Source organism: Mobula birostris, chromosome 3, assembly GCF_030028105.1.
Source record: "Mobula birostris isolate sMobBir1 chromosome 3, sMobBir1.hap1, whole genome shotgun sequence".
In the NCBI taxonomy this organism is placed as follows: Eukaryota; Metazoa; Chordata; class Chondrichthyes; order Myliobatiformes; family Myliobatidae; genus Mobula; species Mobula birostris.
Genome location: NC_092372.1, coordinates 178,757,978 through 178,775,729, shown reverse-complemented (window position 1 = coordinate 178,775,729; position 17,752 = coordinate 178,757,978). Strand labels below are relative to the sequence as shown.

Genomic DNA, 17,752 nt, shown 5'->3' with positions numbered 1-17,752 from the left:
GGCCCAAGTGAATCCCCCCTGCCTGTTGCACCATTGCATTTCTACCTGACCAATGTACACTTCAATTCTCCTGGTCTAGTGCCCTTCTCAATCTCCCAACTAGAAATAGTGCCATCGGGGATAAAGGGATAGACCGGCTAGAAGGAAATGAAACAAAGTAACGGCAAGAGTTCGTGACATTTGTTTAAAACTTCTCTTGTACATTATCAAAAATACTTTGTCTCTTTTCTACGCAAATATAAACTCTTATATTACAGATCAGAAATGAAATACAATTTTTGGCAAATTCTTTGAACTTTCATTATTGAAAGAAAGCTGGATAGCTATTTTAAAATGATATTTGTAACTGTATTAAGAGTTGCTGTCAAGAAAAAGGCAGCAAAATGAGTACTATAAAATCATCATTTCATTTAACTTCATGTAAATCATGAAAGCAGTACTTACCAATAAGGTTTCTTCGTTCTTTGGTGCTGGTTCAATCAAGTAACTATAATTCCCATCATAAAAGAAACCACTAAGGATAGAATACAAGAAATCATTTTATTAATGTGCGTAGTATGAGGAAGTGGGTTATGTCGTGATTCTCTGCTTGCTCACCAGAACATCAGTTTTACAGCAGCACAAGATAAAGTGACTAGGACGACCTTAACGAAATTCAGTCCCACTTTGTTCCAAGCAAATGAGAGCAACTAAAGGACAACAGAATCTTTTTTTCATGAATGTCTCTGTTTCGTTAACAAAAGAGAAATTCCTGGATACTGCCAGAGACTGCCTCCCTCTCCCCCCCCCCCTCATAAGTACACTGTATGAAGCCAAGTTCCCCAGAATTGTTCTGAAGGGCTGTGTATGTACTAAGTACTTAGAACTGCCAAGAACCACCAAAATACTTGCGTTGACAAATAGCGTATGATCACCTCTGCTTGATATGCAAAGCAGGAAGTTCATGGCCAACAGCAGAATGCAAGGTTCTAATCACCAAAATGAAAGTATAGGTTTGTTTACCCAATGTGGGCTAAACATCTATACTTTCATTTTGGTGATTAGAACCTTCCATTCCCCACCAAAACAAAAATTATTATTACATCTTTGGACAGCACTAAAGTTGGAGCATGTGCAAGAACAGCTTAATCCCAGAGAACAGATCGCAGCAGTGTACTTTTCATAACCTAAAATTTTGCATCTAAACAAGGCAAGGATTAAATTTATCAAACTGACAATAAACATTGAAGTCCAGCTGTGAAGTGACAAGGCCCCTGGACCAACAGCAATGCTATTACTGGAGGAATGGCTTTTTTTTGTTTCATGGTTACTTAAACACTCAGTGTTTTCTTCTGCACCCCTAACCTGTTTTCCCTCCTCTACTACAATATAATTAGATTACCAAACAATAGGTTGCAATCTATGATACAGAGTAACTTCTTGGAGTTGGTTCCCATTCATCAAAGTTGCTGTAATCACGCCATTGACTGGAAAGTTCTGCTCATTATAGAAAAGCATTCAGAAAAGGAGGCAATATATGTAAAAAAAAACCCAGTACGTAGAAACATTCCCAATACTGAGCTCGAGCAAGTAATCAGTGGAAAATAAATGAGATACAATCAGTATCATTAGCACAGAGTTATTAAGTACTTAATGACACACATAACACATTAACTTTCTATCTTAGTTAAAAAGTCACAATAAATATTTCAGCTGTTTGACAGAAGTGTGAAATATGAAAAAGAGCATTTGCCTCCCCCGCCTTGTTGATTCCAGTACACTTGCCGCAGTGGGGATAATGCCAGAAACCTGCAATCTTCTAAAGCAAATAAAAGTTCACAGACTCTCCTTGTGATTTCAAGAGAAAGTAAAATGGAGGGCTATTTGGAGGGAAGGGTTAGGTTGATCTTGGAGTTGGTTAAAAGGCTGGCACAACATTGTGAGCCGAAATGCCTATTGTTCTATGTACTATGAGCTCAATCTCACACTTCATTCCAGGACATTGCCTTGCAAGTTTCCTGAGTCTGTTGATTATACAGGCAATAATTGTTATTTATACTCACAGCTAATAGCACCCTTAATAATATCAAATGTAACACTTCAAAAAAGTGGACCAAGAATGCCAGTCATACCAGTGCCATGCATTCCTCAAAAATGATTGTTTTTTTATGTGAGCTCCAAATCAATTTTCACTAATCAGGCACGAGATACAAATTGAATTTACTTTGGAGAATCTACCCCAGAGTCTAAGGCACAAAGGACCATGGGATCCACTAATGAGGCGGAGTGGGCACCCCATAATGTAGGAAGACAAAGTGTTATTACATGGTTACTAGAGACGAAGTCTTCAAGCTGGACACTGATACCTCTTTTAAGTGCATTCCAAGGACACAAGTGTGTTAACCAAATGACCTAAAAGAGATTTTAATACCATCATATAATGCAGATGCATTCCTATTACTTTTTTTCCTACAAGTGAAATAATGGAATTCCTTAAGGAAAAAAAAATATTGCAGTTATTTATGAAAAGTGAACATACAATAAAAGCTTCTAGAGTCATAGAGTCTAGTCTGTGCCGAACCATTTAAACTGTCTAGTCCCATTGACCAACCCCAGAATCACAGGCCTCCATACCCTTCCTGTCCACGTACTGTACTGATCCAAACTTCTCTTAAATGTTGAAATCGAAATCGCATCAACTTGCACTGGCAGCTTATTCCTTACTCTCACCTCCCTCTGAGTGAAGAAGTTTGACCTTATGTACCGTTAATCATTTCACCTTTCACCCTTAACCCATGACCTCTAATTGTACCCACTCAACATCAAATGAAAAAGCCTGCCTCCATTTACCCTCTCTGTACCCCTCATAACTTTGTATACCTCTATCAAATCTCCCCTCAATCTTTTATATTCTAAGGAATAAAGTTCTAGCCTATTTAATCCTTCCCCTATAACTTAGGTCCTCCAGCCCCTGAAACATCTTTGTAATCATATTGACATGTTTTCTGTAGGTAGGTAACCACTACTGCACACAATATTCTAAATTAGGCCACTCCAGTGTCTCATACAATTTCAATGTAACATCCCAACTCTTGTACTCAGTAAACAACAGGAATTCTGCAGATACGGGAAATTCAAGCAACACACATCAAAGTTGCTGGTGAACGCAGCAGGCCAGACAGCATCTCTAGGAAGAGGTACAGTCGACGCTTCAGGCCGAGACCCTTCGTCAGGACTCTACAGTCGACATTTCAGGCCGAGACCCTTCGTCAGGACTCTACAGTCGACGTTTCAGGCCGAGACCCTTCGTCAGGACTCTACAGTCGACGTTTCAGGCCGAGACTCTTCATCAGGACTCTACAGCCGACGTTTCAGGCCGAGACCCTTCGTCAGGACTCTACAGTCGACGTTTCAGGCCGAGACCCTTCGTCCTGACGAAGGGTCTCGGCCTGAAACGTCAACTGTACCTCTTCCTAGAGATGCTGTCTGGCCTTTCTTGTACTCAGTACCTTGATTTATGAAGGCCAATGTGCCAAAAGCTTTCTTTATGACCCTATCTATCTGTACCACCATTTTCCATGAATTATAGACCTATGTTACCAGATCCCTTTGTTCTACAGCACACTTCAGTGCCCTACCATTCATTGTGTAAGACCTACCCTTGTTAGTCCTCCCAAACTGTAACACTTCACAGTTGTCTGCATTAAATTCCATCTGCCATTTTTCAGCCCATTTTTCCAGCTAGTTCAGATCCTGCTGCAAGCTTTGATAGTCTTCCTTACTGTCCACTACAATCCAAATCTTGGTGTCATCCATAAATTTTCTGATCCAGTTAACCACATTATCATCCAGATCATTGATATAAAAGACAAAAAACAACGGACCAAACACCAATCCCTGTGGCACTCCACTAGTCACAGGCCTCCAATCAAAGAATCAACCATCTACTATCACTCTCTGGGCTCTCCTGCAAAGCCAGTGTAAAATCCAATTTACTACCTCATCTTGAATACCAAGTGACTGAACCTTCTTGACCAACCTCCCATGTAGGTCCTTGTCATGTGCCTTGTTGAAGTCCATGTAGACAACATCCACTGCCTTGCCTTCATCAACTTTCCCGGTAACATCCTCAAAAAACTCCATAAGATTGGCTAGACATGACCTACCACACATGAAGCCATGCTGATTATCCCTAGTCAATCCCCATTGATCCAAATACTCATATATCCAGTCTCTTAGAATACCTTCAGTCACTTTCCCACTGCCAATGTCAGCCTCAGCAGCCTTTCATTTCCTGCTTTATTCTTAGAGCCTTTTTTAAACAGCAGAACAACATTAGCATCCAATCCTCCAGTACCTCAACTGTCATTAAGAATGATTCCAATATCTCTGCTAGGGCCCATGCAATTTCAGCACTTGCCTTGCATAGGGTCCAAGGGAACACCTTGTCAGGCCCTGGGGATCAGTCCACTCTGATTTGCCTCAAGAGAGCAAACCCCTCCTCCTCTGTGATCTGTACAGGATCCATGACCTTGCTGTTGCTGCTTTGCCTCAGTTCTCTAGACTCTGTGTCCGTCTCCCAATTAAATACAAATTTAAAAAATCCACTTAAGATCTCTCCATGCATTACCATTCTGATCTTCCAGAGGACCAATTTTGACCCTTTCAATCCTTTGCCTCTTAACATATCTATAGAAGCCCTTTGGATTCTCCTTCATCTTGCCTGCTCAGGCAACCTCATGCCTTCTTTTAGCCCTCCTGATTTCTTTCTTGTGTTCTCTTGCATTTCTTATACTTCTGAAGTACCTCATTTGTTCCTACCTGCTTATACCTGCTATGCACCTCCTTTTTATTTCTTAACCAAAGCCTCAGTATCTCTTGAAAACCAAGGTTCCCTAAACCTGATATTCTTGCCTTTTGTTCTGACAGGCACATACAAAACACATTGTATGTTCTCCAAAGTTAACTCACAAACTTATCAGACCAGGAGTAACAGATGAACTGGAAGAGATTTTGGGAAAGAATTTGGCTGTGGTTTGCACTATTGGGGAAATGGGCCATGTTGTGCCTTTTCCATTTTGAAGAAATCACATGGTAATGTCCTGCCTGTCTCTTCCTCCTATGGAGAATGAAGCATTTCTCAGACTTTAGAGCAACTGTTGAGCACAAAACACGTCACTCAGCCAGCAATTTAAAACAATTCTTTTTCCTTTGCTTCTTTGTGTATGTTTTAGTCATTTTTCCCTGGATCAAAAACACTGTAGTCAAGTACTGCCTTGCAGTGTAATCCTAAACGGAGTACCAATTAATGACAGAATAGTCAACAAGAGGATCTCTTTTACGAACTACAATGGAGGAGGGGTTTCAAAGTAATTGAGTGTAATGCGGCAGCCGTGAGAACTTATCGCTCAATCAGTGTTAAGGAAATTCAAAACAAAGAAGAACTTGCAGCTAAATTGTGTTTTCTACATCCAATATACAGAACCATACAATCAATAACATAGTTTTACATTTGAATGTAGTCACTTTGTAATGTAGGAAATGTGGCAGCTAATTTATGCACAGCCAATTCCAATAACTAGCAGTATAATAATCTGGTAATTGCCTAAAAATTCATGCCCAAGTGGTAGTACCAAATCCATTATGTGGTGGAGAAATGGTACCGAAATGGCTCTTTTGAACAATCCCTCCCACCCACCCATGCTGACCATGATGCCCACATATATTAAACATATATGCTGCATTAAGACTGCATCCTTCTATTCCTCTCCTATCAGAGTACCTGTCCAAATGTTTTTTTAACCACTGTAACTACATATGCCTCCACCACCTGCTCTGTAGTTCATTCCAGATACTCTTCGCTCTTGCAAAAAAAAATAATGCCCCTCAGATCTTCTTTAAATTTCTTTCACCTTAAACCTGCACCTTCCAGTTCTAGACTATATGCCCAGGGAAAAAAAAAATTCTGACTATCTAGCTTTTCTATGTCCTGTCCATAATGTCACCCCTCAGTGTTCAGTGTTTCAATGAGAATAAACATAGATCATAGACCATTACAGCACAGTACAGGCCTTTTGGTCTACGGTGTTCTGTCAACCTTTGAAGCTACTCCAAACCTTCCCTCCCACCCAACTATCCAATCTCTCCTCAGTACAACAGCCCTCCACTCCAGGCAACATCCTGGTGAATCTCTTAAGCTCCTTCTGTCTATTGCTTTACAAAGGATTTACAATAATGCTGGTGTCAGTGATTGCTAATATCCCAGTAATGAACTAAAAAAAAGCTAATTTATCAATCACCATGTCCAATAATTGTGAAGTGCCAATAAACAAAATAAGATGAGATTTTAGCAGCCAAATTAGTTGTTTTTTTCATCTCCAAAGTTCTTACTGAAATTAGACAATGGCCTGTTTAGGCTGTACACTTTTATGACTTGTTTATGCTATGGATGACAATGGGTAGAGTTTGTAGTCACAATGAGTTGAAGAGACCCTTCATATGAACTGATCGTATGACATTTAATCTAAATTCTATTTAAAATTCTGCTGTGCGTGTTTCAAATCATATGTTACCTACATCAAGCCTCACTAGACGTAACAAGAGTAGGTGAACATCAACCATCTTCTCAACACAACCTTTCCCTTGTGCAGGCAGCACTGACTTTCACTTTTTACAGAGAGTGCAGGGTGGGAAAAACACGCCCAAAATGGTGCACAACACAAATTGACCACAACAGTGGCCAGGAAATAGGTAGAGCCAGGAAATACAGTGGTAGAGTACTGCCATCCTGGCAATTTGGTGAAGCAAATACGATGAAATCTGCAGATGCTGGAAATTCAAGCAATACACATAAAAAATGCTGGTGAACGCAGCAGGCCAGGCAGCATCTATAGGAAGAGGTACAGTCGATGTTTCGGGCCAAGACCCTTCGTCAGGACTAACTGAAAGAAGAGATTGTAAGAGATATGAAAGTGGGAGGCAGAGGGGGAGGGGGAGATCCGAAGTGATAGGAGAAGACAGGAGGGGGAGGGATGGAGCTAAGAGCTGGAAAGAGAGAAAGGGGGGGTGGTGGAGAGAAGCCCAGAGGATGGGCAAGGAGTTATAGTGAGAGGGACAGAGTGAGAAAAAAGAGAGAAAAAAGGGAAAAGAAAAAAAATAATAAATAAGGGATGGGGTATGAAGGGGAACTGGGGCATTAAGGGAAGTTAGAGAAGTCAATGTTCATGCCATCAGGTTGGAGACTACCCGGACGGAATATAAGGTGTTGTTCCTCCAACCTAAGTGTGGCTTCATCTTGACAGTAGAGGAGGCCGTAGAGCAAATGCATCGACTGTACCTCTTTCTATAGATGCTGCCTGGCCTGCTGTGTTCACCAGCATTTTTTGTGTGTGTAGATTGGTGAAGCAGATGTTCTGCTGCATAACATGGAAGGCAAAAGACTTGCTGTGTGTGCAAATGAAGGTCACCCTGTTCCAAAGACTACTTGACACATAGCTGGCAGACATGGCAGACAGATCTCATGAGTTCTGCAGAATATACAGAAGATGATGATCCTGTTTTAAGGAAAGGTCCCAGCCAAATGTCCCATGTACCAACATTAAGATTCTATGTCACATGATTTAATGCTTGCTCCTATCAAGTTGCCAGAAGTCAAAGTGCTATATCAATACCATACATGTGTATAGTTGGATGGGTGTATGGTATAGACGTCATCATTTTGGGTAATATATCAGTGTGATACAATGATCAGATTCTCTTTAGATCATTTACTTGCAAAGACATAAAAATACTTGCAACACTGAGCAGCAGTCCAAGAGAGAAGAATGAACAGACAAAGCCCATACAGTGATAGGACAGTTTCAACCATGCGCCATGCCTGGTTCCAGAAAAATGATATGATATGACAAAGTGTAAATCTGCAGCAAAGCCCTCACAAATACATTAACTGTTTTGATACATTCACTCTGATTTAATCTATGGAAACTTACAATATAATCAATTTTACTTCGAATTCTTCAACATTTTCCCCAGTTTGGCGAGGCCGAGGGCTGTTTCCCTAGACGACAGCGAGCTGAGTGACCCTGAGGCTGGCCAGGGGGGCTACAACATGTTGGTGTGAAAAGTGCCTTTAAAACCCCATATCATTTCTGTCCATTAACTATGCCGTAAGTCAGCACTGCTCAGAGGCTTCAAAGCTGTGCCTCACACCTTCATCTTGTGGACTTCCAGGCTGATATTGTGAGGCTTGCCTGAATGATTCCCCATGGTAATAAATCATCCCTATTCATTAACTATCTAATGACGCACATACTTGCTAGGCTAACAATAATAATGTTATATCAAGTCTGGAATTAGAGGTCAAGCTTCCATTCAATAATGAAATGCACTTACACATTTTTACACTACATTTGGGATCCTCGTAATGTCCTGGCACAACGTGTGCAAAAAGCATTGAGCTCACTCACCCCATTAGGAGGGTGATAAATGGCAGCCCTTTAAGAAATTGCTGCTGGGCTTTCATGTCTCATTCCGCTAGTTGTGCACCTGCTCTCCCTATGCACGGTCCTGCTGAATCAGTCCCCTTTATCTAAACAATAGCTGTTGATTACATCATTTAGTGAACTGCCTTAGACAAGACACTGTACCAGAGTGCGAAGGAGCTGAATCAACACATGTGCTCAAGTGCCAAGCTTTGTGAAGTAGCCTGGGTTCATTACTGAATCAATTCAGCTTTCTCACAGTAATCTACTCAACTTGTTCTCCCAGTATTTCAGCAGTATTTTGCTGTTATCGTGGGTTGAAAGTTTAGAGTGCCCAGTCGGTATTCTGTTGAGAGACACAAGGGCTTCATTTAACTTCATCATTTATTCCCGCCAAAACCCAATGGTAGTGAAATTCTAAAATGCTTGAAAGTGGGTGGAGGGAGAGTGAGAACTATGGGTAACCAGCAGGAACTTAGCAGGTCAGGCAGCGTCTATGGAAAGATCTCAGCCTGAAATGCCAGCTCTATGTTCCTTTCCACAGATGCTGCCTGGCCTACTGATCTCCTCCAGCAATTTGTGTGTGGCTGTCACTCTGGATTTCCAGCATCTGCAGAGTCTCGCGTTTGAGAATTATGGGGATAGATTGGTCTCTGTTAAGGTTACCTGGTTTGAAAGAACCAAGTCAAGATGGGGTGAGAGAATGTGGTTTGTGTTGGGGAGGGTGACTTAGTAGGTAATCAGGGACAATGAGGACACTAGTTAGAAGGGGGAGTATGGATCCTAAGAGAAACATTTAACAGGGAACTCAACAGGAACTGGTGGCAAGCAAAGTAAAATTATGCCCCCTTTAATTGACATCAAAGCAGTCACCCCACTAGGTAAAGCTTGCTGTGGAGTACAAGGCCTCCAACACATATCAGTCTTGTGCATGATTTTGCAAGAGTACTGTCAAAATTTACATTGCATGCCATTTGTCATCACTACACGTGCCCAGCAGCCTCTGTGCACATGTGCATTTTCCACATCTACCTTGAGTAAGAGCAAGAACCTGCTTCCATCTTCATAAATTTATATCATGACCCTCTGAACTGGTACACTTACGACTACAGTTTGAAAACCCAGTAATTTTAGTTTATATAATAGCTAAAATTAACTACAGAAAATAATTAAAAATCTAAACACCATGGCATGCCAAAATAAATCTGCACTTTTCAGAATGCTTAGTTACAGCAAAATATTTATTCACAATTCAAATTATTGAGGTTTTGGAAATCGGGGTTTCCTTTGGAGTTTGCATCAATGAAATTAAAGATAAAATTACAGGTGCCACCGGCAGATGTATGTGATAGACAAAGGATGGAAAAGAGCACCATACCTTGGATATTTAAAAAAATCTTTTGTTTTATTAGAAAGGTCATTCTACAATTTTACACAATGCTTGTCAGATCACAGTTTGAATAGTTCTTCGGTTCTGTCACCATATGACAAGAAGAATGTGATTTTACTGTAGACGGTGCAAACAAGATATTTGAAAATGTTGCCAGGACTGGATTTTCTTTTTTGGTTGAAAGGACTAATTGGAAAGGTCGGTGCTGCTTTCCTCAGAGCAAACTGTGAGGAAATTTAATTAAGCTATATAAAATTATGAGAGATTTAAATATAGTTAATATGTACTATTATTTCCCTTTGTTAAAGGATTAAAAGCTCCCGAGAAGACACAGATTAAAAGAAAGTAAGGATTTGTTTTAAATGCCAGAAGAGTTAGAGAATAGAACTCACTGCTTGAAAGAATTAGATTATTTGGTCCATTGTGTTTTTCTGTCCTTCAGTAAGATTATGACTGATCCTTTATTTGTACTTCCCCGCACTAACTCCACATTCTTTGTCTTTCCTTACATCAAAAAATTTACCTTGAATATATGTAGAAATTACACCTATATCCCTCCGAGATAGAGATTCATAAAGATTGACCACCCAATGTGTAATAATTAACCTTTTATTCTGAGACTACGATACCTAGCCTTGCCAGCCACGGGTAACATCATTTCCCTATGAACCCTGTCAAGTCTGTATACGCTTTAATGGGATCACCTTTCATTCTAACCTCAAGTGGTCCAATCTGCTTAGTTTTTCATCATCTTTCAACCTCAGGAAACATAATACTCAATAAATCCTGGGCACATACTTGAAGAGCCATGGCGTAAAGGAACAATGAACCTCTGAGTACAAGTTAACCTATCAAATATTGAAAGGCCTAGATAGAGTGGACGTGGAGAGGATGTTTCCTATTGTGGCCGAATCCTCGACCAGAGGTCACGACCTCAGAATAAAAGAACAGAGATAAAGAGGAATTTCTTTAGCCAGAGGGTGGTGAATCTGTGGAATTGTCACAGATGGTGTGGAAGCCAAGTCATTGAGTACATTTAAGGTGGAAGCTGATAGCTTTATGATTAGTTAACGTGTCAAAGATTATGGGGAAAAGCAGGAGAATGGGGTTGAGAGAGATAAATACCTCAGCGAAGATGGAATGGTGGAGCAGACTCGATGGGTTGAATAGCCTAATTCTGGCCAAAGTCTTATACTAAATTTTTCAACCAGCACAGACAGATGGGATAAATGGTCTCCTTCGGTATCATGAATTTTTAATCATTTTGTATTCTCTAGAAACAGGCTTAGTACTTGGAGAAAATGTCCCAAAGAATAGTAAATTTTATGCAACAGTAATGATTTCCATCTTTTGAACTCTCAAAACCAGTTTATTGGTAAGTTGGTTTATTATTGACACATGTACCGAGATACAGTAAAATAACTTGTTTTGCATGCTGACCATTCAGATCAATTCAATGTAACAGTACATTGAGGTAGTACAGAATAAGTGCAGTGCAGGAACACGGTAAGGTGCAAGGTCACAGCAAAGCAGATTGTGAGGTCGAGCCATCTTAATGTACTAAGGAAACATTCAATTGTCTTGTAACAGGGAGATATAAGCTGCCTTTCAGCCCACTGGTTCATACTTTTAGGCTTTTGTATCTTCTGCTCAGGGGGCAGAGGAGGAAATTTCCAGGATGGGTGGGATCGTTGATGCTAGCTGCTTTACTGAGGCACAGGGAAGTGTAGACAGTCCATGGAAGGGACTGTGTATTCAGTTTCTTGCAGTTGCTGTACCAAGCCATAATGCATCTGATAGGATGCTTTCTATGGTGCATTGATAAAAACCAGTGAGGGTGAAAGGCAGCATACCAAATTGCTTTTTCCTCCCAGTGAAGTAGTTGATCAACTTTCTTGGCTGTGGCATCAATGTGGTCGGAGCAGGACGGGTTATTGGTGATGTTCACTCCGAGGAACTTAACTCTCAATTTCCTCAATCTCAGCACTGCTGATGTAGACAGTAGCATGAGCACCACCCCTGTTCCTGAAGTTAAAGACCAGTTCTTCTGTTTTGCTGACATTGAGAGAAAGGCTGTTGTCATGACACCTTGTCAGGAGGTTCTTTATCTTCCTGTATTCCGACTCATTGTTATTTGAACTACAGCCCACCATCACGGTATCATCTGCAAACTTGCATCTGGAGTTAGAGCAGAACCTGACCACTCAGTCATGAGTGTATAGCGAGTAGAGTAGGGGTTTGAGGACCCAACTCCGTGGGGCATCAGTGTTGAGAATAATCATGGCAGAGGCATTGTTACTGCTTATCTTTACCAATTGTAGTCTGTTGGTCAGGAAGTTAAGGATCCAGTTGCAAAGGCAGTTGTTGAATCCCAGGATTAGGAGTTAGGCGTTTGAAGATAAGTCTACTTTGAATTATAGTATTGAAGATGGAGCTGTAGTCAATCAACAATAGTCCAGCATAAGTGTTTTTACTGTCCAGATGCTTCAAAAACGAGTATAGTGCAAAGGAGACGGCTTCTACCCTAGACCTGTTTCAGCACTAAGCGAATTCCAGTGGGCTGAGGCAGCCTGAGCAGGTGGAGATGATGTGCACCATGAGCAGCTACTCAAACACGAGGAGATCTGCAGATGCTGGAGTTACAAGCAACACACATAAAAAATGCTGGTGAACGCAGCAGGCCAGGCAGCATCTATAGGAAGAGGTACAGTCAACGTTTCGGGCCAAGACCCTTCGTCAGGACTAACTGAAAGAAGAGATAGTAAGAGATTTGAAAGTGGGAGTGGGAGGGGGAGATCTGAGATCTGAAATGATAGGAGAAGACAGGAGGGGGAGGGATGGAGCCAAGAGCTGGACAGGTGATTGGCAAAAGGGATACGAGAGGATCATGGGACAGGGGGCCGAGGGAGAAAGAAAGGGGGGGGGGGAACCCAGAGATGGGCAAGGAATATAGTGAGAGGGACAGAGGGAGAAAAAGGAGAGAGAGAGAAAATAGATAGATAGATAAATAAATAAATAGATAAATAAATAAATAAATAAATAACGGAAGGGGTACGAAGGGGAGGTGGGGCATTAGCAGCAGAAGTTAGAAAAGTCAACATTCATGTCATCAGGTTGGAGACTATCCAGACGGAATATAAGATGTTGTTCCTCCAACCTGAGTGTGGCTTCATCTTGACAGTAGAGGAGGCCGTAGACAGACATATCAGAATGGGAATGGGACGTGGAATTAAAATATGTGGCTACTGGGAGATCCTGCTTTCTCTGGCGGACAGAGCGTAGGTGTTCAGCAAAACTGTCTCCCAGCCTGCGACAGGTCTCACCAATATATAGAAGGCCGCATCGGGAGCACTGGACGCAGTACATCACCCCAGCCGACTCACAGGTGAAGTGTCGCCTCATCTGGAAGGACTGTCTGGGGCACTGAATGGTAGTGAGGGAGGAAGTGTAAGGGCATGTGTAGCACTTGTTCTGCTTACAAGGATAAGTGCCGGGAGGGAAATCGGTGGGAAGGGATGGGGGGAACGAATGGACAAGGGAGTCGCATAGGGAACGATCCCTGTGAAAAGCAGAAGCGGGGGGGAGAGAGGGAAAGATGTGCTTAGTGGTGGGATCCCGTTGGAGGTGGCAGAAGTTATGGAGAATTATATGTTGGACCGGAGGCTGGTGGGGTGGTAGGTGAGGACAAGGGGAACTCTATTGCTAGTGGTGTGGCAGGAGGATGGGGTGAGAGCAGATGTGCGTGAAATGGGAGAGATGCGTTTGAGAGCAGAGTTGATGGTGGAGGATAGGGAGTCCCCTTCTTTAAAAAAAGGAGGACATCATCTCCTTCATCCTGGAATGAAAAGTTTCATCCTGAGAGCAGTTGTGGCGGAGATGGAGGAATTGCCGGAAGGGGATGGCGTTTTTGCAAGAGACAGAGTGAGAAGAGGAATAGTCCAGGTAGCTGTGAGAGTCTGTAGGCTTATAGTAGACATCAGTAGATAAGCCGTCTCCAGACAGAGACACAGAAAGATCTAGAAAGGGGAGGGATGTGTCAGAAATAGACCAGGTAAACTTGAGGGCAGGGTGAAAGTTGGAGGCAAAGTTAGTGAAGTCAACAAGCTCAGCATGCGTGCAGGAAGCAGCACCAATGCAGTCATCAATGTAGCGAAGGAAAAGTGGGGGACAGATACCAGTATAGGCTTGGGACATGGATTGTTCCACAAAGCCAACAAAAAGGCAGGCATAGCTGGGACCCATATGGGTGCCCATGGCTACACTTATTTTGAAGGAAGTGGGAGGAGCTAAAGGAGAAATTACTAAGAGTAAGGACTAACTCTGCTTGATGGAGCAGAGTGGTGGTACAGGGGAACTGGTTAGGTCTGGAATCCAAAAAGAAGCGGAGAGCTTTGAGACCTTCCTGGTGGGGGATGGAATTATATAGGGACTGGACATCCATGGTGAAAATAAAGCGGTGGGGGCCAGGGAACTTAAAATCATTGAAAAATTTCAAAGCATGAGAAGTGTCACAAATATAGGTAGGAATGGATTGAACAAAGGGGATAAAACAGTGTCGAGGTATGCAGAAATGAGTTCGGTGGGGCAGGAGCAAGCTGAGACAATGGGTCTACCTAGACAGGCAGGTTTGTGGATCTTGAGTAGGAGGTAGAAATGGGAAGTGCAGGGTGTGGGAACTAAAAGATTGGTAGCAGTGGATGGGAGATCCCCTGAGCTGATAACGTCGGTGATGGTGTGGGAGACAATGGCCTGGTGCTCCTTAGTGGGGTCATGATCGAGGGGTAAACAAGAGAAGGTATCCGCGAGTTGTCGCTGTGCCTCAGCAAGGCGGAGGTCAGTACGCCAGACTACAACAGCACTCCCCCTTATCGGCGGGTTTTATAGTAAGGTTAGGATTAGTGCGGAGGGAGTGGAGAGCACAGCGTTCGGAAGGAGTGAGGTTGGAACGGGAACAAGGTGCGGTGAATTCGAGACGATTGATGTCCCATTGGCAGTTAGCAATAAAGAGAACCAGAGCAGGCAGAAGACCAGAGCGGGGTGTCCATGAAGAGGAGGAGGGTTGAAGATGGGAGAAGGGGTCATCAGTAGGGGTGGAAGAGTCCTTGCCGAAGAAGTAGACTCAAAGACGGAGCCGGCGGAGAGTTCAGCGTCATGGCAAACGCGGAACTTGCTGAGGTGTGGGCGAAGGGGAACAAAGGTGAGGCCCTTACTGAGGACAGAGCGCTCTGCCTCAGAGAGTGGAAGGTCGGAGCGGATGGTGAAGACCTGGCACGGATGAGAAGTGGGATCAGAGAGGGGAGGGGGAGGGAGGCTGGTGGTGTCAGTGGAGAGGGAGAAGAAGCTTCCGAGGGCCCAGGAGTAGATGATGGAATGTGAGGGAGACGGGGTTGCAGAGTGGTGGTGGAGGAAGGGGAGACGGGAGTCACAATAGCAGCACATAAAGACCCGGCCTGGCGTTCAAGGCTAGAAACTTGACGGCTGGGATCAGAGGGGGGAAGGGGGAGGCTGCTACTCAAAGCACTTCATGATGCTGGATGTCAATGTCACCTGGTGGAAGTCATTAAGGTGTATTACCTTGTCTTAGGCACCAGGATGATGGTGGTCTTCCTAAGACAGGTGGGAACCTCAGACTGAAGCAGGGAGAAGTTAAAAAATGCCTGCAAACAATGTTTGTAGCTGATCTGCACAGGATTCAAGGACAGGTATAGGGATACTACCTGGACCTTTAAAATTTGGTGCTTGCAAGGAGAGCTCTATTGCTGTATAATAAAAATATTCAAGGATTCACCAGTACCCACTCAATTTTATGAATAAAATCCAACAGATACATAAAACGTTAACTCTGTGTTCCTTCTCCACAGATACTGCCTGGTCTGATGTATATGACCAGCATATTTAATATTGATTTCAAATTTCCAGCACCTACAGTGATTTTCCTTAAGAAAAAAGTACATTTTCCCTTCTATCGAAACAGAACAATACTGATTGTTCAGTTTGTGGTATGCAAAGGCCTAAAATATTGAGTCAAGAAAAAAGTTGTGACGTACAAGTACTCACTTCCTGGAAATGGGAACAAACAGATAAAAGGGTTAAGATGGCATATGGTATGCTTTCCTTCATTGGCAGTTGGACTGAGTACAAGAGTACATAAATTTCTGTTGTACTGTTGTAAAAAAACACATTGATTAGGCGGCACTTGGAGTATTATGGTCACAAAGTTATAGGAAAAGCATGATGAAGGAGCAGAAAGGCTTACAAAGATGCTGCCTGAATTGGAGTCAGAGTCCGTTTCCTTTGGCATGGGTCTCTAAATCGAGAGGCATATATTTAAGGTCAGAGGGAGGAGGGTTAAAGATGGTCTGAAGGGTAAATTTTCCCCCACTTAAAGTACTTGTTATCTAGAATGAGTTGCCAAGGGTGATAATAGAGGGAGGAACAGTTAAAATATTTAAGAGGCATCTTGACAGGTACTTGAATGAGTGGGGCACAGAGGGATATGGAATCAATGTAGGAAGTGAGATTAGTATTTATAGGCATGATGGACAGCCTAGACATGTTGGACCAAATGGCCTGTTTCTATTCTGCACAACCCTATGGCTCTATACCATAACTCTCACATATTCATTGCACTCAACTTTATTATTTCTGATTTATAATCCATATAGGAAGAAAATTGATAAGTTTTATACCGTACAGCAATGAGGGACATATGACAATAAAACACAGGAGCAGAATGAGGATATTCGGTCTATGCGGTCTGCTCCGCCAGTCCATCATGGATGATTTAGTAATCTCGGGATTGCTACTGTGCCACGTGCTAGCGAGGGCAAGAGTAGTCGGATCAGGCAGATGAATGCCTGGCTGAGAGACTGGTGTAGGGGGCAGGGCTTCAGATTCTTGGATAATTGGGATCTCTTCTGGGGGAAGGATGACCTGTTCAAAAAGGACAGGTTACACCTGAACCCGAACGGGGACCAATATCCTGGCGGGAAAGTTTAATAGAGCTGTTAGGGAGGGTTTAAACTAATTTGGCAGGGGGATGGGAACCGGAATGATAGAGTGGAGGAAGGGGAAAACAGAAATAAATCTAAGATAGTGAGCAGTAAAGATGTCAGGAAAGACAGGCAGGGGATGGGGCAAATGTGTAGCCATTGGGATGAGTTGCAGTGCAATAAAGTTGCAGTGAAATCAGAGCGAAAAGTATCAAATACTGGTCTTAAGGTATTGTACTTAAATTCACGCAGCATAAGATGATCTTAAGGTGATCTTGTTGTACAGCTACAGATTGGCAGGTATGATATTGTGGCCATCACTGAGACCTGGCTAAAGGATGCATGTCTCTGGGAGCTGAACGTCCAAGGATACACGGTGTATCGGAAGGATAGGAAGGTAGGCAGAGGGGGAGGCGTGGCTTTATTGGTAAGAAATGATATTAAATCATTAGAAAGAGGTGATATAGGATCGGAAGGTGCAGAATCTTTATGTGTTGAGCTAAGGAATAGCAGGGGTAAAAGGACCCTGATGGCAGTTATTTATAGGCCTCCAAACAGCTGCAGGGATGTGGACTACAAATTACAACTGGAAATAGAAAAGGCTTGTCAGAAGGGCAGTGTTATGATAATTGTGGGGGATTTTAACATGCGAGTAGATTGGAAAAATCAGGTCAGCACTGGATCTCAAGAGAGGGAATTTGTAGAATGTCTGCGAGATGGCTTTTTAGAACAGCTTGTTGTTGAGCCCACTAGGGGATCGGCTGTACTGGATTGGGTATTGTGTAATGAACCGGAGGTGATTGGAGAGATTGAGGTGAAAGAACCCTTAGGAGGCAGTGATCATAACATGACTGAGTTCACTGTGAAATTAGAAAAAGAGAAGTCGAAATCTGATGTGTCGGTGTTTCAGT

The 17,752-nt window shown here is 42.7% G+C and overlaps 1 protein-coding gene across 3 annotated transcripts in view; it reads right to left on the bottom strand.

Moving 5' to 3' along the window:
* Positions 1-17,752, bottom strand: part of LOC140195455 (disintegrin and metalloproteinase domain-containing protein 22-like) — a 345,726-nt gene that overhangs the window by 223,196 nt on the left and 104,778 nt on the right. For all 3 annotated transcript variants that reach the window (XM_072253768.1, XM_072253769.1, XM_072253771.1), the window contains exon 6: positions 445-514. In XM_072253768.1, coding sequence (XP_072109869.1) covers positions 445-514 — 70 coding nt within the window. The remainder of the gene's footprint in view (positions 1-444; positions 515-17,752) is intronic.